Here is a 22,764-nt window from a genome sequence, read left to right as displayed (position 1 = left end):
TTATTTTATACCAATATAAAATCCCCGTAAAGCATTAAATATCAACAGCTTTTTAACAATATTGTTCATTTTTCAAAATAAGACTTTGTGGTGTGTTGTAAAAATGCTTTCAAGTAGGACCAAAAGGTATACAATCGGAAAGGTTTGCAGGACTTTAAACAGATATTAGTAGTATTTGTACTTTTAAGTAACATCGTTACATCTAACTTTTCTCTTTTATGAATACTTTTTGTATCCAGAATCACAAAATTACATCTAAGTACAAAGTTACCACCAGGAATGTATCTCCTGTTGGCCAATGGCAACTTTAAGATATTACCAAATGTATTTTTAATTTAACTATTCACAAAAAAGTAAGGAATATTTTCTCTGTTTGCAAATGTGTACAGAAAATCAATGTCAAACGAACCTTTAGCAAACATTTATCCACAAAACTTTTGAAACTAAAACAAGTATTAAGTACTTTTTAAATCTGAATTGTTCAAATTATTAAAAACTGATTTTAAATGTTGCATACCATAACCACCTAAATTACTTCAAATGTGTGCTGTGAGCAAATCGTTTTGGTCTTTATTTCATTCATTTATTTCTATTGCTTTTAATTTAAAAAAGTGTATCAGATGTAAATTTTCAATTGCCAGAATGTTAATTGGAATGTTTCTTAGGCTTAATATTTTGCAATTCATATCCTATAAGTTGATTGAATTTTATTTTTTAAAGAGCATGTCGTAAACGAACCTCCAGTTCATAAATGGTGCCGTCTTGTATCAAGCTGCCTGATGTAAGCCGTGACCCGGGCTGATAAAGTTTTTCTGAGATGATTGACAAACGTTCTGTTTAAGATCTGCTCCTGAACATGTTCAGGTTTGAAAGTTTTAACAGTTTTTTCAAAGAACTTGTGGTGATGAAGAGCAAACCCAGACTGTTTTTGATGCAACTCTGAGACGAGTCGATGATCCTCCTGGTCTATGTAGAAATGCTTGTTCCACCTCAAAGCACAACTTTATAACAGTTTCTTTGGTTTAATCTTATGATTCCTATTCAGAGCCAGGCAATATTTCCATAAGGTGATATCATACAACTTCAAGCACGCAGAAATATTTCACTCAATATTAAACTTTGACACAAAAGAGATGATACAAATACCTAGTAAAACTTAATATTTAAGGTTATTTGAACTCTGTTTGCCAAATAATCATGCAACTTTATAGGATATTTTGAAGAAACTCATTTGAACTTTTAGGATCTGTAAAAAGTCGTTAGTGTGACAATAAAACATAAAAAAAAAAAAAGAAAAACGCAGCCATGAAGCCGTCAAATTTAAGTTGGAGAATTTAGATGCGCTTCCTTGAACATCTGTGACACAGTTTCACACACCTGTACAGGGTGTGAACGACAAACAATTGATTTTTATCTTCATCTACAAAGCTAGATTTGATAAGAACATGGTTCACAAAAACATGAGGACACAGGAGACGGTACAGACGGGTTTATTATTTTTCTTTGAAAAGATGTTTGTCACGTTGGTTTTTTTCCTCTTCAAGCATTTTAAAAGAACCCCAAAAAAAAGAAGAAAATCCTTAAAATGACAATAAAATGTCTAAAAGGAATGCCCAAAAAGTGGAATGCTGCCCAAATTTAAAAACAAAAAAAAAAGATAACTGACCACATAAAATCTGTTTGTACACAAATTTTGCAACTTTTCAAAACAACAAATAAGCAAAATGTCAAACTAGGAACACCCACAGCAAAAAACATTTTTAACTCTTTAGATCCAACTATTGTGTTAAGGAGTGACTCATTTTTAAAGGACTAAGTTGAACTGTTGCAGCTTCTGATCACAAAATCCAATCTGAAAACTGCTTTTTGTAGTTTGGCGCCATCTTCAGGCGGTATAGGGGAACTGCAGGAGCAAAGCCTGCCTGGGTCCTAAAGTGAGTTTGTCCAGACTGATGGAGGAGTCGGCCTCTTGGTTTTCATCCGTCGAAAGTTTCACCTTAGCCGTTTCTGGTAACTCGACTCCATCTGTAGAGACAAGTTTTTTTATGTTACAACAATTAAAAAACAGATTTAAGAAAGTGCACAGAGGTTCTCCTTGCCTGTAGGCGGCAGCGGCAGTGACAGTTTGAGCGTTTCTGCTTTCTCCCCCCAGTTGACGATAGTGATGTATCGCTCGCTCTGATCCCAAAGCCGCAGAAAAGCGAGGCATGAGGGGGACGAGTACAGGGAGTAGTAGTCGCCATGGAGAAGCGAGCGCTCCTTTCCTCGCAGGTCGCTGAGGGACTTGAACCACTTCCTCACTTCAGAGTGCTCTGTTGCATTAGCCTGAACATGGAAAGTGTAAAACGTAAATAATGCGGCGGCGGGGAAAACAACACTCTGGAAGGCAGATGGTGTGAACACTCACCGATTCCGATTCCAAGTCCCAAAGCATTTTTGGTTTTTCTGAACCCTAAAAATATAAAAATATTTATACATTTCAGCTGTTGCTTTGTGTGTAATTCAACAAACATCTGGTCCAAAAGAGGACTCACATTTCCTGCCTGAAGTCCGATGTCATCTCCATAGGTGAACACAGGCGTTCCGGGCATAGTGAACAGAAGTAGCTGATACAGACGAATCAGACCCGGAGCTTTAGCTTGTGTCGACAGATGAACGTTGCTCGAGGCGCCGAGACCCCATCCCACATTCCTCTGCTGAGGGTGGAGAATATCCATGGCCCTGATGCGCTCGGCGCCTAAATATCAGACAGACATTAGCGTTCGAAAACTGAAAGATAAGACTGTGAAAGCATGGCAGGTGGTGAGCACAAACAAACCCCATCTTACCTCCGCTGCTGCTGCTGAGCAGGTCTGACAGCACGAGATCGACCCCAGAGGCGTTGATGAGCTGAGAAACCTCTGAGGGAGAAGCTCCTTCAACCACACCTATCAGGCCCCTGCAGGAAAGAAGCAGGTCAGGGGTTGTCACAGCAAGATGACTGCAGATTCCTCACCCTGATCTTACAGGCAGAGGAAAGTCTTTGATGTTTTTAAAGACCTACTCTGATCATCTCATGAGCCATTTTAAAAGCATTCCCAGTAGTTTTAATTAGGATTACAACATTACCCCTTCTGCCTGTCTGAGTTTTTCCACGCTCTCCCACTAGTTTACAGGCCCTAACATTAGCCGTGCAGCAAAAATGGTGAGAAATTTTGGAGCTATCCAGCCGTACAGCTCTGATCCAGATGTCAGCTCAGACGAGGAAACGAAGACGCACATGGATCTAGTAGTATACAAGTGGATGCATCAGAATGGAGCAGAGCAGTGAGCTTTTCCAAACAGCATATTCTCTCTTTTTTTTCTTCATAAGAATTTGAATAAAGAAATAGGCAGAATTGCCGTTTTAAGATTTTTCTTTATATGTCCTCAATCATCCAAAAAGCGCCAATAACACAATTTTCATCAGATCATTAAGGAAAAAGATCCCGTCAACTGACACGTTCCTAAAAACTGCCTCACTTTGCTAGCATTTCTTCTCTTTCAAACGCCTGTTGAAAATGTTTCTGCTTAAATGAAACAGGGGGGGAAACTCACCTGCTCTTGGTGTCCTCTGTTCGGTTGCCCTGGACAGCAGCACGCAGTTTCGGCCAGTCCGTGAGGTTGGACGCACGAGAGAGGTCGCGAAGCTTGATGGCATCCACTCCCAGATTCAGCCAGTATTCTGCCGCAGACTGGAAGAGACGACAAGCATCTCAATGAGCCACAACTCTAAAACTTTCACGCCTGCTGAGTGCTCAAAGCCCGTTCTGAACTGGGTCCCACCTTGACTTTCTCCACGATCTCATCGTCATTTTGAAACCAGGGAGCAGATCCTTTGTAGTTTGGAGTCAGGTCAAGCACCACAGACATGCCTAGTAGTATCCAGACATAATTTAGTTATGCATTACTTCTTCATAGAAACAGCAGAACTGGGATTAAAGTTTGCTCGACCTACCCTTTTTGTGGGCTTTTGCCAACACTGCTTCCAATTGCTTTAGAGACCCAAAGATTGGACTGATCTTATCAAGTTCCAGTGTAGCCGGCTCGTCTTCCTGGACACTGTGTAAAGGACCAAGAACGAGTCCTTTCACCTTCAGCTGGGTCATGCCGTCCAACTTCTCCTCTAGACCTAGCAAAGACAGGGACGTAAGGAAGGAAATGCTGAGTCTGTGTGAGTTTCACAGCTTTTGTGTTCACAGAAGCAGAGTCTGAGGATACACAGTGTACTTTGGGAACACATTCAGTGTCGGTGCACATGTACAATATAGTAAAGACCTTAAACACTTAATTAGTGGACATTTAAAAAAAACCCCGGAGCAGGAGCGTGTGAATGATTTCCTCCGCACCCTCTGCTGGCCATGTGAGGCCGGGGCACAAAAAGCTTGTTCATCCGAGAACAATATCCCAGGTCACATGTGGTTTTTGGAATGCTTCCCAAAGCCTGCTGGAAACTAGAGTTCTCCCTGCTAAGTTACTGTACGGACAGAACATTCTGTCCTCCCTGACCGGCTGGAAACCAGCTGTGCTTTTTCCAGCACAACAACCCAACTGGACGTGAAAGACATACGTTAAAAAGCAACAAACTTTAAGTCTGTTTGGGAAAGCCTTGAAGAAATAATTAGAAATCTAAACTAATGAAGCATTCTTGGACTAAAAAAAAAAGCAGAACATGGTTGCTCAACTGAACCTAAAATCTGGATAAGAGATATGAAAGAACTGACTTCAACAGATTCATGGCCTTTAGTCAGTCGCTGTGCTGCATAGTCAGCAGTCTAGTATCATGACTCGCTCAGTCGAGAAATGCAGACAACTGAGGAATTTGTCACAAGACTTTCCTGGCTGTTAAGCACACAGACAAAAATAAGACAGCATAAACGAGGTACAATCCGAGCTAAAAATACTTTACCTTCCATGCCACCAGAGAAGGCATCGAGGTCATCGATCTGGTACAGAGGGCCTTCATTCCACCAGTTCATCTCAGGAATAGGTTTGCAGCGAGGCGCCTGGACAATGATCACGATGGCGCCGGCGAGCATGCCCACCCAGCCCAGCCAGAACAGGACAAGCAGTACCCAGCGTGTTCGCACCCATCTGGAAGGAGGTGAAAAAATGTCAGTAATCAATAAAAAACTAAAATAAAGCAAAGACAGACAGGGGAGCTCAGCATTTGTTATAGGAGGGATGAAACTCCTACCCTGGGGTGCCAGCAACTCTCAGCAGCTCCTCTTTGGACAGGCCGGTGAATGTGACGTCATCCTCAGGGACCTTCAGCTTGACGCTTCCATTCTTCTCGTTGCCTGCAGCCTGACCGTCGCCTGTCATGGGCTGCTTCTCCGGGTCCACTTCATTCAGCTTCACTTCCTCCATGTCAATTTCTGTGTCTTTGTTCATCTTTTTAAGTCTAAAAAAAAAAATACAAAAAAATTAAACAAAAAAAAAACTGACTTTTTTCCCGGGTTTTACTCGACCCCCAACGTTTCTAATAAGCCGGCACGCGCAAGCGTTAGCTAAAATTTGATACGTTTTAAATTTAGCCGAAAAGTGAAAATACATTTAGGATTAAACGAGTACAAAATTAAACATAAACTACAACCAATCTTTTGTTCCGTGTTTTTCCCCATAGGTGCATCATGATTGTGTCTGATGCAACAGACCAACCGGCTTAACATACACGCAAATAAATTCAACTTCGAGCGATAAATAACGACTTTTAAACACTCAAAGGTTAATGAAAACCATCATAGTACCTTATAAATCAATAATAGACAAATTCACTACTAACTTAAAGCACAATATGTTATTGAACATTGTGTTTCAATAATTTAATTTACCGGAAGTTACCGGCTACCTTTTTTTCTTTTTTTAGCAAAGTTCAAAGCCAAAATAGTCACCGCAACCTTTTTTACATTTTAACGTGAATTAAACGTTTTAATTACAACTACTTGGATTAAAACATTACGCATAGATACATTTTTATCAAGGGTGATGCAAAGGGAAGCCGGTACTACGTCACACTCTGATCCACGTGCAGCGTATTAAGTCCATAAAGCTGAAACTATGGTTTGAAAAATTCCACGCCTTTCTTTTATCGCTCTGTAGCATTTATTAATGAAAAGAAAGTCTGTCTTACCTGATGTAATCAACAAATAGTCCGTCAGGTTTTATTATAGATGTGTGATTCGGTCTGTACTGTCTGTCTGACAGCCGCTCTGCGCATGTATTTTTACCTAATACCAAGCCACGCCTACAAAAGAACGGACCAATCACGTCCTGCTTTTTTGTTCCCTTTCCGAGAAGCAAGAATTGGGAAACATGAAGGTTTATCTGGTTTTTCACAGCGAAACTGTATTTGCTTTACTTAAAGTCAACAAATCTCCAACACTGTTCAATTAAAAAGTTATTCTTTAGGTTATATAAACTTTAAATGTTTTGAAGTAAGGGTTTTCGGATTTCTTTTCGAATTCTCTAAGTCACAATACTGCAAAAAATTCAAAATAAAGTACATGATCCTGCAAACCTTTCCTGAAGATAATCCAATCAATTTAAATCAACAAAACTAATTAGTTCAAAAATAAAGTTTACAAAAAAGCTTTTATTCTTTTATCAGAACGCTTTCTGGAATGATTTAATCAAATCCCAACAACTACTTAAATGTCATCCTTCTCCTCTTCACAACCCAAACTTGATCAACTTTATTTAGGTTTGATTAACACACAATAGCCTAAGTATTTAGTGTGCTTTATAACTTGATTAGGATTAGAAAAATTGAAAGAATAAAATTAAACCAGAATTTTTAGAATAAAAAAAACTTCCAAATATGTAGTATACTAGAATCTAAAATGCATTTTTTGCTTAAATTACTTAAATATGATATAGTTTGAAAAAACATCAACGCACATGCTGTAAAGCATTTCTTATCCTCTGCTGAAGCAGATTTTCTACGAAAAGCACAAATGTTCTTGTAATGGTTTATTTTTGGCTCTGGTTGCCTAATCTGTGGCCCTTTTTTTTGTAATTTTATAGGTTTATATTATAAAATATTCCCTAAAGCTTTTAGGACCTCCCTTGGCAAAAAGTAGTACACTTGAACTTTAATTTATTAAGTATACTTGAGTATAAGTATAGCAAGTGTGGTAAACTGTGTACGTAGAGTAGAAAGTATACTGACTGAATACTTCTAATTAGGAACATTTTAAGTTTAGAACATATAGATAGTAAACTTCCAGTATTGATGCTCCCAACATTTTGTCCTTAACCCCACCTGTACATCTTCTTCACTGCCATGACACGTAAACACATCCGTAAGCAGCAGCAGATGAAGCACAAGAACACGCTCCACTACCCGGCTCCCACGTGACCGCAGCTCTGCATGTACATACCTGTCGCTTTGATGTTGTTCAGTCTCTGATCGTGACAACAAATCCAAAGCTCTGCAGAAGCACAGCTTTGATAAAATGTGTTAAATAATTGCAGAACTTGTAACATTTTTTAAAGCTGTGTCCTTGTTCCTGCATATCCACTGCAGCCACGTGCCAAGCCTTAGAAAGCGTCTCAGCATGAATGAGGTTACTTGCAACCATGTTGCTTAAAATAGAGCAAATGTTGACCTCCCTAAGATGCATTTGGCAGCTCTTTATTTAGACATGGCGCTGTTATCACGTTTGAGCAAACAGAATCAGGCTCGTGTCTGTCTACTGTACACAATCCTTAACAGACACCATCTGGTTGTCCCTTCAATCACGGCCTGTTGATGGTGTGTGCAGTCAGGTTGCAACAGTGTCTACCTGGTATTTTTACGATTTATTTTCCTGGGTTTAACTGGCGGCGAACAGCTGGATATTTGGCAGAAACAAGGAAAGAGAAAGGAGGAGTCAGAGAAATGAGGCAAAAGGGCAACCGGTGAACAAGGAAGGAACAGCGATGCGTAAACATGTTTATAAGATGAAGCAAATAGTGAGATGATAATATGGAGCGTAGCAATGTGTATAAGTGGAAACATGACTCTTGCAGTATATGTACTTTCTCCTCGTGCCATGTCAACCAAGCATAACATTGCTTAGACCACCTTAACAACATTTAAAGGTCATGGAGGACACGAGGGACCAACTCGACTTTTATTTTGTGCAAGCTGTGCATTTTTTTCCAGAAAAAAATGCTCCTTTACTAAGAAAGGGAACCTTTTTTGTTACTTTTTTTGGGGTATGTTGGAGCTAAAAACTCAAACTTGTGGCTCAAATGTGCAATTGACTAACACAGGTAGTAGACATCCAAATGTGAGAAATAACAAAAAGGATCCATGAGTTGATGTAAAAAGTCAGTCGAGTGCAGTGCTCAAAATACACTTTAACAAAGATCTGGAAAGGAAGCACAAACACACAGAGCCTCACTACAAATCCGCGTCTGATCCCCAGTGAGAAAGTTTATTTTGTAAGAAAGCATGTGCTTGATAAAAAAAAAAAGGAGGAGGTAGAGCAAAACAGACCTGAACCAGTTCAAACCAGTCTGGCTGAAGATTTGTGCTTTCATCTCATTGTTTCAGGATCCTCACAGACAAAACTAGTGGACCCCGGGGGATCTGTCCTTTGATTTGCACCATAACAACTGCTTATTTATTTATTACTTTTCTTATGAAATGCTTAGTCAAAAAATGTACAAAGTATGTTGTAATAAAACTGCAATAAGTAAGACTGCATATGAGGGTGGATAATAAAAGGATTAGATTAGTTGTACTCGAGACTTTGAGTTTTTTGATGACTTGCAGGGTGCGGTGCGTCTGATAAGACTTTATGTGAAGCACTTTCACTTAAATTCACGAAGGGCCTCTTTCATCATATCCTTATATAACAATTATTTTTTTAGATCTCCAATTAAGAATAAAATTCCAATTTATGTAAGCTTGTATTTTTAAGCGTTCTGTAAAAATGACCCACATTTTCTTTCACATGAAGCATAACCAATTTCTTGATGTCTTTGTATTTGGCAGAGGTCTTAAAGAAACAAGAAAAGCTGGTCAACAATTTCCTGCACCAAAAGACCAGGCATGATACACCCAGACTTCAACAGTCCGTGTGTGACCATTGTACAAATAGTAAGTGTTTGCTTTGGAGGAATGTGTAGCAGAGTGGCGCAGCGGAAGCGTGCTGGGCCCATAACCCAGAGGTCGATGGATCGAAACCATCCTCTGCTAAGCTTTTGGTTTTTGTTTAACCCTCACAACACAGCGCCTGATGGAGACTTAAGTCATTAGATACGGTTAACTAAAAATTTAAATAATCAACAGTTAGAAGAAAAGTATATATTTTTTTAATTTTGGTATATTTAAAACATCTGGATCAATGAAACAACATACTTTAAGGCTGATCAGGCCATGTTAAGAATACAAAGTTGATGGTACAAAGTCCTGATTGTTCCAGGAGAATAAAAAGAAGCTTATATAGCATTGGGCAGGAAAAGAAAACCATGGGGGGAACTTCCTCGGCCTTGTAGTTTAAGTTTAGTCTAGACCGCTTTCTTTTATCTATTGTCTGGGTATGTCCAAGGCGTATTTCTTTGCATATTCGAGCAGCTTCCTTGATGCAGGACACGTTTGTTTTCCTGTCGTTGCCTAAAAACAAGAACACAGGCTTACTTACACAAACATACGAAAACAACGTGCATTTTTCATCTTCCTTTAGCTTTTTTCAGTATTTTTAAATTTCTGGCTCAATACCATCCCCTACAGGATTGTAACCCTCACTATACATGTTGAGTTCACGAAAGTGATGTTCTTTTTAAGTAAATTAAACCATGGTTAAGTTGAAAAGTCAGCATAAAATACAGTGAAATTATTTCATATTTATGAGAAAAATTAAAACCTCTCAGCGAAAAGGATTACTCGGAGAAGAAAAAAAGTAAATTTATTAGAATAGTACATTTAATATAAACATAGCAAATAAGAAATATCGTGGGTTATCAATGGTAAAAACGTGTTTCCAAATATTTAAAAAACACAAAATACATAGAATAAATGTTAAGCTTTCAAAAATTAAATAAAAGATATGTGTCGCGTTTTACGTACGTAATCACGCATGCGCGAACGTCACCAACCAGGAAGTTGTGAAAGAGGAGGTGCTGAAGAATCACAACAGAGCCGTTCAGCGCAGTGTTTTTGTGGATAGTTTTGCTTCGTTCATCTGCTTGTCTGATACTTTTTTTTTGGCTAGAACTCAGACAAAACATGTCAAAGAAACCAAAAGAAGAATATTATCGGTTCTTCGCTGTTAGCGAGCCTCGGACCCACGAGAAGGGTCACACGGAGTACAAAGTGACAGCCAGGGTCAGTGTCAATCATGCTCATCTTTAGCTGTCAAAGTTTTATTTTTTAAAGATATGTCCTTTGGCTATTTCTTTCTTTCTTTCTTTCCTAAGTAAGGTAATTAGGCTACATACGTTGTTTTTATTTGCAAGTGTGTGGAATCAAAAAAGTGTTGACACAGTTAAAAGCAAGTTTGACTTCTTTTCAGTCAGTTTTTTTCTGTAGAGATGAAGCACAATGAACTTCTTCTGTGCGATTAAGCCAGGGGGGAGGAAACTTGTGATTCTTTTCATGATCTCCCCATGACCACACTAATCCTCCTGTGCTCGACAAGTATGCTTTGAAAATCAGTCTAATTAAAAATTTGACTTTGAAAAAAAAAATCGGCCTTTTTTTACCCGCCACCGATTGTATTAAAAACTCCAGCTCTTTACGAAAAAATGATTTTTGAGCATGTAATAACGATTGAACCATCTTTTCTGGGGTTTGCAGTTTGTATCTAAAATTCATCCAGAGGATGTGAAGGAGGTGGCGGTGTGGAGGAGGTTCTCGGAGCTGAAGAAGCTCCACGGAGAGCTGGCGTTCACGCACAGGAACCTGTTTAGACGGCAGGAGGAGTTCCCCCCTTTTCCACGTGCGCAGGTTTTTGGTACGTTCTGCAACGATCACATCATTCATGATGGGCGTTAATAAAAATATCTGATATTTCAGCATCACTGGGAGCTGTAATCACCTCTTTTTCATTTTTACTTCTGTTGTTCCTGTTCTGCCTTTCGCTTTCTACATTACTCTTGATGGTGTGGCTTATTTTTGAATGCATGGTTGCAACACAGAGGATCCTGTCCACAGTAGCCTTAAGAACTAATTTAAAGTCCCACCTCTTTTGATCTGTTTTGAAAGATTTCTCAGTGATCTTTTAATTATGCTGTTTTGTAACGAAGTATATGAATACATTTTTCAAATGGCGTTTTTTTTTATCTACTCCTTATTTACAACAATTTGAATGAATACGTAGTCAGAAAAGCTTAACTTTCCTTATATATGTCCTCCATCATCTTAAAAATGCCAGAAGAATGTGTTAAAAAACACACAAAAAACAAAATTTCCATTAGAGTGGGTCTTTAAACATTCAGCTGGAATTATTTGGTTGCATTTTGGGGCCATTATGAAAACTATGAGGCAGAATTAAACTCAGTTAAAGAAATCGAGCTGCAAAACTGGCAATGCCTTTTTTTTTTTAAATATGTTTTTTAAATCAAATATCACATATCAGGAAAAGAACAAAAAAAATAGATGTATAAAAAAAGGCTGTTGTTACTATTTGTCTGCTTTGCCACGGCAACAACAGCCATGCTTCTTTGCCGTAGATGTAAATACCCAGAAGTTGTAATAATTGAATATTCTTTTACTTTTTTCAACATGCAGTAGTAAAGTGTAGCTTGTGATTTCTACTTCAGGGAGGTTTGATGAGGCTGTGATTGAGGAGAGGAGGAAGGCAGCCGAGGCCATGCTTCAGTTCACCACCAGCATCCCTGCGCTCTACAACAGCCCGCAGCTCAAGGACTTCTTCAGAGTGAGGACACAGATTCACACTTTCACTGTCTCATATCCCCCTCCTCCTCCTCATTTCTCTTCCTTCATTTTTCTTCCCTCAGGGGGGTGAAGTCACAAGGCCCCTTGATCCCTCCCCTCTGTTCTCGGCCGGGGCTCTGCCTCCCCCTCTAATTCCCCTGCCCAAGCGGAGGGCTTCGGATTGTGACCCGGCTGAAGAGGAAGAGGGCAGGGAGGCCCCCACTTTACCCCAAGATTTGGGCACCAACTTGAGCTTAGAGTTGGGGGAGCCGGAGGTGGCAGCCGAGGCGTACGTTGAGGTCGGAGGAACTCCCAGAGGAGAAGAGGAACTTAGTGATCTGGAAGAGCGAGGTACGAGACTTTAAACGTTATTTATTTACTATTTTTGGTAGATTTTTGTTCTCATCTTCTGTCCGTTTGTCCAGCTGCTTCTCCTGAAATATCTTCACCAAGACGCCACCAACCAGACGGGACCCACGAGGAGTTCGATTCCCTGTTTGACTCAGAGGCAGAGGAGAAAGTCCCATCTCCAAAGGAAGAGGGCCCCCCGCCTCTGTCTGATAACGACTTGGCGGTTTTTGATCCCTGCTACACACAAGGTCAAAAACACAACACCTCTGGGCAAAACTTGAATGCTTTTATGAATGAAAATAAGCATAAACAGGAAGTCCTGATTATCTTCTAGCTTCCCAAATCCAAGCTTTTATTTGTTAGGCTTCAGCTTTGCTAAATATTTGGGTTTTTTGTCGCCGTTTTGCATTAATCTACTTTAAAAAACGGAGTCAACATTAGCTCCAAAACTTCAAAATGTCATTAAATTAGATTTATTTATTTTCCATTAAAAAATTCACCTTTAGTATCAGCTACAATTTTAAACTTCCCATCTTATCGCCTCCTAACTCCTTGAGCATCAATGGAAAGCTACTGGAAGAATTTAGTCGATTTTCAGAGGTGCTAGCACGGGGAGCCTCCATAAGTGGCGTTCTCCTGTTGCCCACACATTTGCCACCCAAATATTGTAAAAGAAATGAATACATGAATGTAATACTGGCTCAAGTTGAACAAAATGATACAGCAGATGATACAAAACAGATTAGGAATGTGGACCTCAGTTGCCAAGGAAATCCCAAAATGTGCTGTCACTTAAAATGACACAGACCGGTTCGTCACCGCCAGGCGACCAAAAGATAAAATGGTTTTTTTTTATGGAGATTTAACCAACAGAGATGCTGCCATTAAAAAACAACAACATGCAGCTCTGACCGGGGTGGCAGAGGCAGAGGGGGAAAATAAAGCCGGGGAAATGGGGACGGGTATCACTTATGGGTCATACAACACGGCTCGCTGCTTTAATTCAAAACTAATAGTCTTATTAATATGATTTTTTAGATCAGTGTTTTAATTTTATTCAAGAAGTTTTACAAAGAAAAATAACCTATTTGTTAATTTGAGGTCCCATACAGTTTTTTTAATCAGAACTGCAATATTTCACATCCCTGTGCCTTTAATTTACAAATTGGATTCAAACATTGGCTGCATGGTGGCGTAGTGGATAGCCCTCTCGCCCCTGGTTTAAGTTTGCAAGCTCTCTACATGTGCAGGTTTTTTCCGGGCACTTCTGCTTCTTCCCACAGACCAAAAACATGCTTTATAGGTCATTTGGTGAATTGAAATCGTCTCTAGGTGTGCATGTGTGCATTGTCCCGGCTACCAACAGTAACCAGGACAGGCTCCAGCAACCCCATGATCCCAAAAGGGCTATAGCGGGTTAAGATGATGGAGGGATTTTACATTTTGAATAAGCACTTGAAGGAATCCCTTCTTTTCTATTCCAGAAGCAACGGGCTTCTCCTCCGATCACTCAGAGCTGCTCTCCCTGCTCCCCTCCAGTCTGAATGGGGGGGACGTGGGATACCTGAACCAAGCAGCCAAGGAGCTGAAGGCCGCCATGGAGAGGGAGAAGGAGGGAGAGTTCAGCTCTGCCATTCGGGGTTACAGGACGGCTGTGGATATCCTGATCACTGGAGTGCAAGGTATGGTGAAATATTTATGGATTGTGCATACAGTATCCCAAAGCTTTTATTTAATCTTTTTAAATATATTTTACTTTTAATTTACAGATATTATATACAAAAACATAAAAAATAAATTGGGAAGCTAACAAAGCAACATTTCCTAGTTCCATCATTTTATCTTGCAAGGTTTATGATGCACATTAGGACTCAAGAGTCATGTGATGAAGCTAAGGACCCATGTTTCTGTTGTTTTTAACATGTTCTTGGAGCATTTTTCTATTATAGATATTAGGAGAATTAAGCTTAAAACAGCATCTCTGAGTATTTCTTTATTCAAATTGTTGTAAATCAGGAGCAGACAAAAAATGCAGTTTGAAAAAGATTGAAGTTTTGGCGTAAAAAACATGCACTGAGCGGTGCCACAAGCTGCCTGCTCTGCTCCATTCTGATTCATCCAATAGACGACTGGATCCATGGAATGTGGGGTTAGGGGTTTGAGGGGCTGGAAGCCAGCGAAAGAGTATGTAAACAGAGAGCTCTCAGCAGCAGGGAGGGGAAGGGGGTGGGGGTTTCTCTGCACCAACTGTCCCGCTATCAACTTAGAGGCGAATTTTAACGAAGTTCTGCCGCTCTGCAGAAACTGTCCAAAGAAAACGACAAGTTTTAGGACACACAACTTTAGGCCAAAGAATAAAAATGTGGTATTTTTGAATTAAATCAACAGAGTTTAGATTATTTGTATTGAAGGATACTTAAGTAAATTTAGTTAGATAACCTTCCTGTTACTGTGCTGTAAATTTCCGCTGTATCCAAATTTGACATGCAGGAGCTGCTTATCTGAAATGATCCATAGGCTATTTTTGTTCCTCAATGCAACTGTTTCCTCTGTGGAAGTAACATGGCGTAAAGGTATTGCTATGGTCCAGTTAGGATTGTTTGTGGATTTGCTCCAGAGCAGCTGCACAAATGCATTTGCTGCTGTTATTGTTTCCACATGGGGGAGCATGTTTCAGCGGACTGGCATCCACAGAATGAAGTGTCCCCACGCAGGATCCGGTCAGCGGACGAGTCCGTCGGGTCTGTGGCAGAAAGGCTTCAGGCTCCCTGTCTGAGGGGGACGGTTACACAAACGCAGAGGACAGGCACTAGTGGATCCATCCTATGACACATTCTTATTAGCTTGCAGCCACTCTTCCCCTTTCCTTACTCTAAAGTTAAGATTTGAGTATCAAGCAAAATGCATATGGAGTAACATCTCTTTGATCATCTTTATTTGACATTTGTAAAGCTCTTTAGAAAATAGATCAAATCAGGTGCAATAATTGATTGAGCTAAAGAAAAGTGGTGGAATAATGTAGGATTCTGGATCTATTCAATGCTTAATGATCTAAACAAATGTGTATTTGTGAGTTGTAGCACTACATGATTAGCAGGTGACCCTATTGAGAGGGTTGTGAGTAAAATCAAAAATGAAGATTCTGTTTATCCTCAGTTTCCTGCGGCTCAAATTAAATAAATAGATCAAGTGTGCTGCAGGTCAGATATGACGCCGGATGATAACTGCGTGGAAAAAAAACCCCAATGACTTTTAGAAAAAGCAGTTTTTAATGGGATTCTTGGTTTTAAACCAAACCGAATATTACACCGTTAAACCGTTTCTTCGAGAAAGTGAATCATTGTATCACTTTTGAATACAGGTATGTTTACGTTACAAGTGACAAACGCGTTGATTGATTGATTATTTTATTACAATATCTTAGGCTTAGTATGAGCCAACTTAAATGTTTTTTTTATTGTTACTTTCTTTTTAGCAAATAAAAAAAAAGAAAGTTTTCTGAATTTCTTTGAAGCAGGGAGGGGAAGGGGGTGGGGGTTTGAAGATAAAAACGTTGATGGTTTATTAAAAAAATACATTTATTTGGCAAAAATTGTTCCAACGCAATGCATTGTGGTCTATATTTGACAATCTAGTGAGCATCGATGCACACTGGTTTTTTGCAGAGACTTCTGGGAAATTTGTAGGGCACTCAATTTTGGAATTGTAGATTCAGACACCACTGCAAAATGGCAAATGCACTATATAGTGCACTATATGGTGAGTAGTGAAGGTATTCGGACACAACCCCTAGTTGTTGGATTTTTTGTGCTAAAATGATCTTCAACATTGGTCAAGGGGAAACTTTAAACATCATTTATTTGTTCTCCAGTTTCTAAACTTTCCCAAAAACATATCCTCTGCTTGGCTTTTATCAGGAGGGGACTGTCTCCACGCAGCGTGAGTTTGGCATTCTGCCCTCCTGCTGTCAGATCTAATTTTAGAAGCATAAAATTAAATTTTGACGTCACATGTTCTTCATTGGAGCCACACAGAGCAATCTAAGGTGCCGACTGCAAAAACAGAATTTAAAAAAAGCAAAAGACCCTTGTTTCAAGGAAATTGTCTGTCTTGCAAGAGAAATAATCCTTTTAGGAAAGTTTTTAAATTAAAAAATAATCTTAGTTTAAAATAGTGACTAGATTTTAAAAAAGAATTCCTGGTGAGACATTTTTGTTTTACCACATTGGCAGATTTTGTGGCTTATTAAAAGAAAATCTTACAAATTTTAGGAATTTTTGACATATTTCTAAAAGGCCTGTTTTGGCAGAGCTCCGGTCTCTTCAGGGTTCCGAAATGCTTTTGTTTCCAACTTATTTATAACATGATAGAAAGATTACATTTGTATTCTTTTTGACTTTGTGCAGGAGAACTGGATCCAGCTCGCAGGGAGTCGGTGATGAGGAGGACGGCTCAGTACCTGAAGCACGCCGAGATGCTGGTTGACCAGCACTCCTCGACCACTCCCACACCTTCAGACACTCATGCACAGGACCCGTAGACACACATAGGCCCGGACCAGAGGAGGAGACGCTCAGGGTGGTGGCGTTCGTGCCACACTTACACACCACAATGCACACTAAAGTTAGACGGCACACACTCGATCATCAGTCTGAGATCCGGTCCTGAAGACACTCCCGTGCGGCATGAGTGACTGATCCACGCGGCACAGAGGGACACTCCTGAGGACCACACTGGACCACCACAGCCTTAAAGAAAAAAATGTGAAGCTTTACTGATGTGACCATTTTAAACTGACCTATTAAGAATCCCTCTGTTTTTATCTTGATTACAGTCATGTCTGTATACATTAGTGGTTTGCATTTTGCACAATGTTTTGTAAATAAAATTGATTTAAATTCACCTTAAGAACGCGTGTTCCATCTCCATGGGCTCTAAAATACTGACTAGATGTGCACCAAAGTTAGATCCCTGCAAATGTTGTGAAAGGGATACTTTGGGCCTTGTAGGTTGATGTGCAGGCACTGTCAGACCTCTTTGTCATGTTTAGATAGGATCCGAGTGTCAAAGTAACATCCAGGTGACTGTAAAGAGAGCAGGATATCCCAGCAGACAAGGAAAGCAGTGCCACACCAATGAAAATGATTTTTTTTAACATGTTCTTGAGGCATTTGTCTGATGATGGAGGAAATATATTATGAAAATTAAGATGAAAACAGCATTTCTGAGTATTTCTTTATTGTTGTGAATCAGGAGCAGGCAAAAAAAAAAGACTTTTGATAAAGAGCCTATTTATCAAGCTCTTAGCAACGAGAAGGGGAAGGGGTTTCCCTGCGCCTCCACCACTCTGACGCAAATTTCTTATGAAGGTCAACATGAACGTCAAAGGTCAACTGGGAACATTTTTACTAAAATCATAAGATGATCGGAATGGGTCTTTAATAGGGGTGTAATCATTTTAACAAGGATTCCATTTGATTCTATATTTGTGGTTGCCAATTTGATTAAAAAAAAATGTAAATGATAAAAAAAAAATTGTCATTTTCTAGGACATAGCAAGCCTGCCCCCACTTCCCTTCACCCATCTACAGCCACCAACACCCCCAACCAACAAGTGGATGCATCAGAATGCAGCTGAGCAGGGAGCTTGTGACTCGCCAATTGCAGCTTCTGCGTCTGTAATGTATTGAGTGGGTCGTCCTAGTGACAGTTGGAGGCACTGCGGTTGCTAGGCAGCATGCAGACTTTGAGCCGACAGTAGTAAGTGTCTCTCTTGTTTTAAAGTCCAGTTAAAAGTCACAAAAGTGTCAAGATTTTTGGAAGTTTCCCGTTGCAAGATGCAGCAGCATCACAACTGCAATCTTTTTCAAACAGCATGTTTTTTATGCTCCTGATTCACAGAAATTCAATTTTTAGCATAATTTTCTTTCTATACGTCTACTATCATGAGAAAAAAATGACAAAAGAGCATGTTAACAACACCAAAATCACTATTTTTGTCAAAGTTGGTTTTTTATTTCACTATTTTACTTAAGCTGAAGGGCTTGGAGAAGTCCATAAAATGTTTTTTTTAAAGGTTTTGATTGTAAAAACGACTTGAATGCAGCATCCAAATGAAGTTTCCTATGTGTTTAGTTTCAGCAGGCAATTTAAAAAACAACAGGAAAAGAAAGAATGGAGCCACGTTTATAGTGAGCACTGAAGTCTCTCCCACACTCTTTGAGGAGGTTAAGACTGCAGAGCAATGGCCCACTGAAATCAGTTGGTTAGTTATGAATGAACAATTTGTTTTGTATTTAAACACTTACTGAGAAAAAATTTTTAACATTAAAAATTGATCATAACTGATTTTCACAGTCAAAAACATTGCTTCAAACCAACTTTTATACCTTTTTTTAGTAATATTTTAAAATCTGCAGTCTTAAATAAATAAATAAAACTGTACTCATTATTTAGCAGAGTTTTTTTAAACTACAGAGCTGAGTTCATTTTGGTTAATAAAGCATCTAAATACAATATTAAGATCCAAACTGCAGAACTCCATTTGCAATTTACGACATCACCTATAGGAGGCGCTGTTGGCCCTAGGATGACAAAAGTTCCTCCAAAGTCCCTTGAAGACTTTGATGTAAGGTAGATATAACAGTTAGGGAAAGGTAAGGTGAATAAAAGAGTCAGTCAAAGGATCAAATGAAAACAGCTGCTTCATGTTTTACACTGAACAAAAATGTAACACTTTTAATTTTGCTCCAATTTGTCATGAGATGAACTCAAAGATCTGAAACAATTTCTACCAAATAACCGTATCTCTCAGATAATGGATCTGTCTAAATATCTGTGCTGGTGAGAACTTCTCCTTTGCTGAGATCCATTTCACCTCACAGGTATGCCATATCAAGATGCTGATTAGACAAATTATTGCACAGGTGTGCCTTAGACTGGCCACAATGAAACGAGACGTAGATAGAACAAAAAAGCTCTTTTGGATCACATCTCAACCAGACTTTTAAAACACTCAACGGAGTCAAACTGTCGTTATGACAAAGGGTTCCAGAGACGAGGAGCGACAGCTTGATAGGAAAGGTCACTTCTAGTTTTATAGCGAATTTTGGGGTATTTGTAAAATATTTTAGTTGGAAGTCCTCTGGGACCTGGCCAAAGAGTAAAGGGGGTTTCAAGTTCAGCAATGTACACAGGAATTTGTCATTGTTAGGCTTAAAAAAAACTAGAAGCAAAATTTTAAAGTCAACTCTAAATTTAACTAGAAGGGTAGTGTAAAGAGGTCAATAAAGGAGTTATATGCTTGTTTATTGGTTAAAACCTTTGCAGGAAGAGTTATGAATGAGTTGCAGATGTTTTAAAGAGCTTTTGGGTAAAATTAAAGCCGCAAGCGGCGTTGTAGGCACTACCCGCCCCGTCTTCCCGCCTCTACGCACCATCGCTGCGCCATCGCTGCCATCGCAGCACTGCTGCTCTCACCACCCACCTTTGATCAAGGCTAGTCAAAGCTGCATATGCTAATCATGCTTACTATGCTAGTTGTGCTGTTATTAAAAAAGCTAGCATTGCGATCACCACCGTCAAGTGACTCAGAAAAACACATTGCTTAAGATGTTAATTATGCTAACTATACTAGTTATGCTAATGTGGCTAAAAGTGCTAGCTTTGCTATCTGCATCATCAACTGACACAGAAAAACTCATTCCTTAAAATGCTAATCATGCTTACTATGTTTGTTGTGCTAAATTTTAAAAAGCTAGCATTGCGATCAGCATCAAGTGACTCAGAAAAACACATTGCTTGAGATGCTAATTATGCTAACTATGCTAGTTTTGCTAATGTGGCTAAAAGTGCTAGCATTACAATCGGCATCATCAACTGACTCAGAAAAACACATTGCTTAAAATGCTAATTAATAATAATTAGTTATACTAACTATGCTAGTTATGCTAATGTGGCTTAGCAACAGAGTTTTTTTGCTAACCACACCCTCATTCCTTATATGGGCATATCCAGTGTGTTTCAATGTGTTCAGTTCCAGACATGGATGCACACAGTAAATTTTCACAGTATTCCATTGAAAAACATTAGAGTTCTAACAGAAAGCCACTTTTGCTATCTCGCCACACGCACACCATTCAAAATCTGCAACTTCTAATTCAAACATTTTGTCCACAGTACATTGCTATGGATGCCTGAGAAGTTACGAGACGATCGCTAAAAATCCCTTGTATGAGTTTTCGTTTGTATCTGGTGCTAGGAGTGCTTTTTTTTCAAAATGCAAGATGGCGACCTTTTCCCAAGGTCAAACATCAATGACACTTCTGTGGTGTTTGTAGACTAGAGCTGGCAGCAAGTTTGTGCAATTTCGTGAAAATCGGTCAAACAAAATTGTAGTTTTCCCATATTGTGGAAAAATACAAAAATCGGCAATACTCAGAGTTCGCCACAAAATGGCCGCCGAGTCGTAGGACGTGTGGCCGTCACATAATGATTTCCGACTCTCCTGGGATATCCCCAACACGTGTGTTTTTGTTTCGTAACTGCATTGTGAAATAAAAAATTTTTGGCCCCATAAGCGATGGAAGATTCATTTTCAATTTATCCTAGGTGTGTGCACATTTTGGTGGCTTTTCCAGTATGTGGCGGGGGTCAAATTTTCACTGAATGGCGCCGAAATCTTTCCAACTGTAGAAACAATATGGTCCTTGCGGTCAGTGACTGATGCTGCAGGTCAAAATTACAAAACTAAACGAGAAATAAAAGCATGAATAATCCTCTCCAGGTCAGGTCAGATAAGATGCTGTTTTGAATTTGCCACATCCTCAAGTGGTACGGGCAACTGTTAACTGTTAGTTTAATTCTTTCCAATGATAGGGGATGTTGCACTGCACGAGGCAAATGGGGTCACACCAGATGATGATGAGTTAACAGAGACCCCAGACTCTCCCAATAAAATAAAAGAGAACATTTTTAGAGTGGCCTTCTGTTGTGACCAGTCAAAGGCACACCTGTCCAATAATCATGCTGTCTAATCAGCATCTTGATATGGCACACCTGTTAGGTGAAATGGATTATCCCAGTGCTCACCATCACAGATTTAGACAACTCCGTGAACAATGTTTGAGAGGAATGGTCTTTTTGAAGAAAATGTTTCAGATCTTTGGGTTCATTTCATGAGAAATGGAAGCAAGTGTTTGGTGTAAATCAGCTGCTTAAAAAACAAAATTTTTCATCTGTCCTTCTCTCACTCTTAACTAAATTAAAGTTACCAGTCAGCCCATAAAATGTTTAAAAGTGGGTAAAGTCAATTTTTATGGTGGTATTTCCATCAATGCACTTTGGCTGATGTAAAAGAGAAGGACGCTGCAAAAAGGAGGGAAGAGACGGCTGCCAAAACAGCAGAATCCCTTCTCCGGAGAGGAGAAAGGGATAGAGGACTGGAACCAGTTGAAAAAAAGGGAGGTCTGGCGAGAGGAAAAGGCTCCCCCACATGACAGAATGAGGGAGAAAGAGATAACAGGAAGGCAAAAAAAAAAAAAGAAGAGATGAGATTAGGGGATAAGCAGAGATCATCCTACTATTGTTAAAGGGGTGGAAAAACTGACCCTCTCTCTCTGTCTCATGCTTTGTTTTGACCACCACGGGGGTGCTTGCAGTAGATGGAGGGAACCGCAGGCAGGGCGAGAGATAACATAACTCTATTCTGTTACATATCCCTTCTTTTCCTCTCTGCCTTTCACTCCATCCCTTCCCACCTGTGAAAGGCAGAGGATGTGAGATGGAGAGACAAAGAGATGACAGGAGAGGGGGGGGGGGGGTGCAGCCTCGCAACATTAGCATGCTGAGAGTGTCAGCACTCTCCTCTCCCTCCATCCTCATCCATCCATCCCTCCCTCCGTCTTTCTCCTCACTGGTCACTGCAATTATACCATCAAAACACTCCAGCCTGAGAGCATAATAGCTTGGATGTGTGTGTGTGTGTGTTATCATGAGAGATCAAAAGAAAGAGATGTGTGTGTTTGTGCATAATTACGTGTGTGTTAAGTGTGCATGTATGACATGAAGGGCAGCTGTTGGCGTGCACCGGAGCTGGATGTGTGGGTGCACACGAGAGGGTGAGAGTCCTAGCGGCTAGAAAAACTGCTTCTCCAACCCCTGACCAAACACACTCTTGTAGACCAACTCTGCGCGTCTATTCTGAGTTTCTGTTTACACACACTAACGGATCCACGCAGGCGTTCCGAGGGACCGTTGTGACCTACATGCCCATTGGGTCAGCGTCAAACGTGGTAACACCTTCACGCGTCCACACAGGCACTCTCCCCCCGTTTCCTCGTCGGCTTTGCTGTCATCCTTTCAGCTTCCTTTCTCCCTCCACATCTCTCCTTTTTTTTTGTTCCTCTCTTTCTCTGACACATGTGCACCATCCATCCTCCATGAGCTTGTTATCCCTCTGTGTCCATTTGTTTCTCTCCATCACCTTGCCCACAGCTATTTGCGCACACTTATGTCTCTCATCCCCC

General features: G+C 39.9%; 2 protein-coding genes and 1 non-coding gene across 4 annotated transcripts; 2 read left to right on the top strand and 1 right to left on the bottom strand.

Annotated features, from left to right (window-relative positions):
- Positions 1–1,474: 1,474 nt before the first annotated feature.
- slc3a2a (solute carrier family 3 member 2a) lies at positions 1,475–7,585 on the bottom strand. 2 transcript variants are annotated; one of them, XM_078936069.1, is made up of 11 exons: positions 7,401–7,585; positions 5,216–5,422; positions 4,928–5,112; positions 3,977–4,150; positions 3,805–3,893; positions 3,577–3,713; positions 2,829–2,938; positions 2,535–2,737; positions 2,408–2,452; positions 2,100–2,325; positions 1,475–2,025 (listed from the first exon to the last, which is right to left on the bottom strand). In XM_078936069.1, exons 2-11 carry the CDS (start codon positions 5,410–5,412, stop codon positions 1,886–1,888), a joined length of 1,506 nt encoding a protein of 501 aa, XP_078792195.1. In that variant the 5' UTR covers positions 5,413–5,422; positions 7,401–7,585; the 3' UTR covers positions 1,475–1,885. The 2 variants fall into 2 exon arrangements, with proteins under 2 accessions (XP_078792195.1, XP_004079732.1); XM_004079684.5 differs by lacking the exon at positions 7,401–7,585 and adding an exon at positions 6,152–6,301.
- Positions 7,586–9,136: 1,551 nt separating this feature from the next.
- Positions 9,137–9,208, top strand: trnam-cau (transfer RNA methionine (anticodon CAU)). The gene has a single exon. It is a non-coding gene; the product is annotated as a tRNA-Met (tRNA).
- Positions 9,209–10,098: 890 nt separating this feature from the next.
- On the top strand, positions 10,099–17,140 carry snx15 (sorting nexin 15). Its single transcript, XM_004079685.5, has 7 exons — positions 10,099–10,336; positions 10,808–10,964; positions 11,773–11,888; positions 11,971–12,238; positions 12,313–12,486; positions 13,723–13,920; positions 16,645–17,140. The coding sequence occupies exons 1-7, from the start codon at positions 10,238–10,240 to the stop codon at positions 16,776–16,778; spliced, it is 1,146 nt and encodes a 381-aa protein (XP_004079733.1). The 5' UTR covers positions 10,099–10,237; the 3' UTR covers positions 16,779–17,140.
- Positions 17,141–22,764: the final 5,624 nt, after the last annotated feature.

Source organism: Oryzias latipes, chromosome 18 (genome assembly GCF_053564925.1).
Source record: "Oryzias latipes strain Hd-rR chromosome 18, Olatipes_Hd-rR_3.1".
Classification (NCBI taxonomy): domain Eukaryota; kingdom Metazoa; phylum Chordata; class Actinopteri; order Beloniformes; family Adrianichthyidae; genus Oryzias; species Oryzias latipes.
This window is presented reverse-complemented; position numbering and strand designations above follow the sequence as displayed.

Bases quoted from the DNA above. Each gene is read 5' to 3' on its own strand.
- snx15 (XM_004079685.5), top strand. From the start codon at position 10,238: ATGTCAAAGAAACCAAAAGAAGAATATTATCGGTTCTTCGCTGTTAGC. The intron at 11,889-11,970 runs GTGAGGACACAG...TTCTTCCCTCAG, and splicing joins AGCTCAAGGACTTCTTCAGA to GGGGGTGAAGTCACAAGGCC. The intron at 13,921-16,644 runs GTATGGTGAAAT...GACTTTGTGCAG, and splicing joins CCTGATCACTGGAGTGCAAG to GAGAACTGGATCCAGCTCGC.
- slc3a2a (XM_078936069.1), bottom strand. From the start codon at position 5,412: ATGAACAAAGACACAGAAATTGACATGGAGGAAGTGAAGCTGAATGAA. The intron at 4,151-4,927 runs GTAAAGTATTTT...TGTCTTTGCTAG, and splicing joins CTTCTCTGGTGGCATGGAAG to GTCTAGAGGAGAAGTTGGAC. The intron at 2,326-2,407 runs GTGAGTGTTCAC...TTCCATGTTCAG, and splicing joins GGGACTTGGAATCGGAATCG to GCTAATGCAACAGAGCACTC.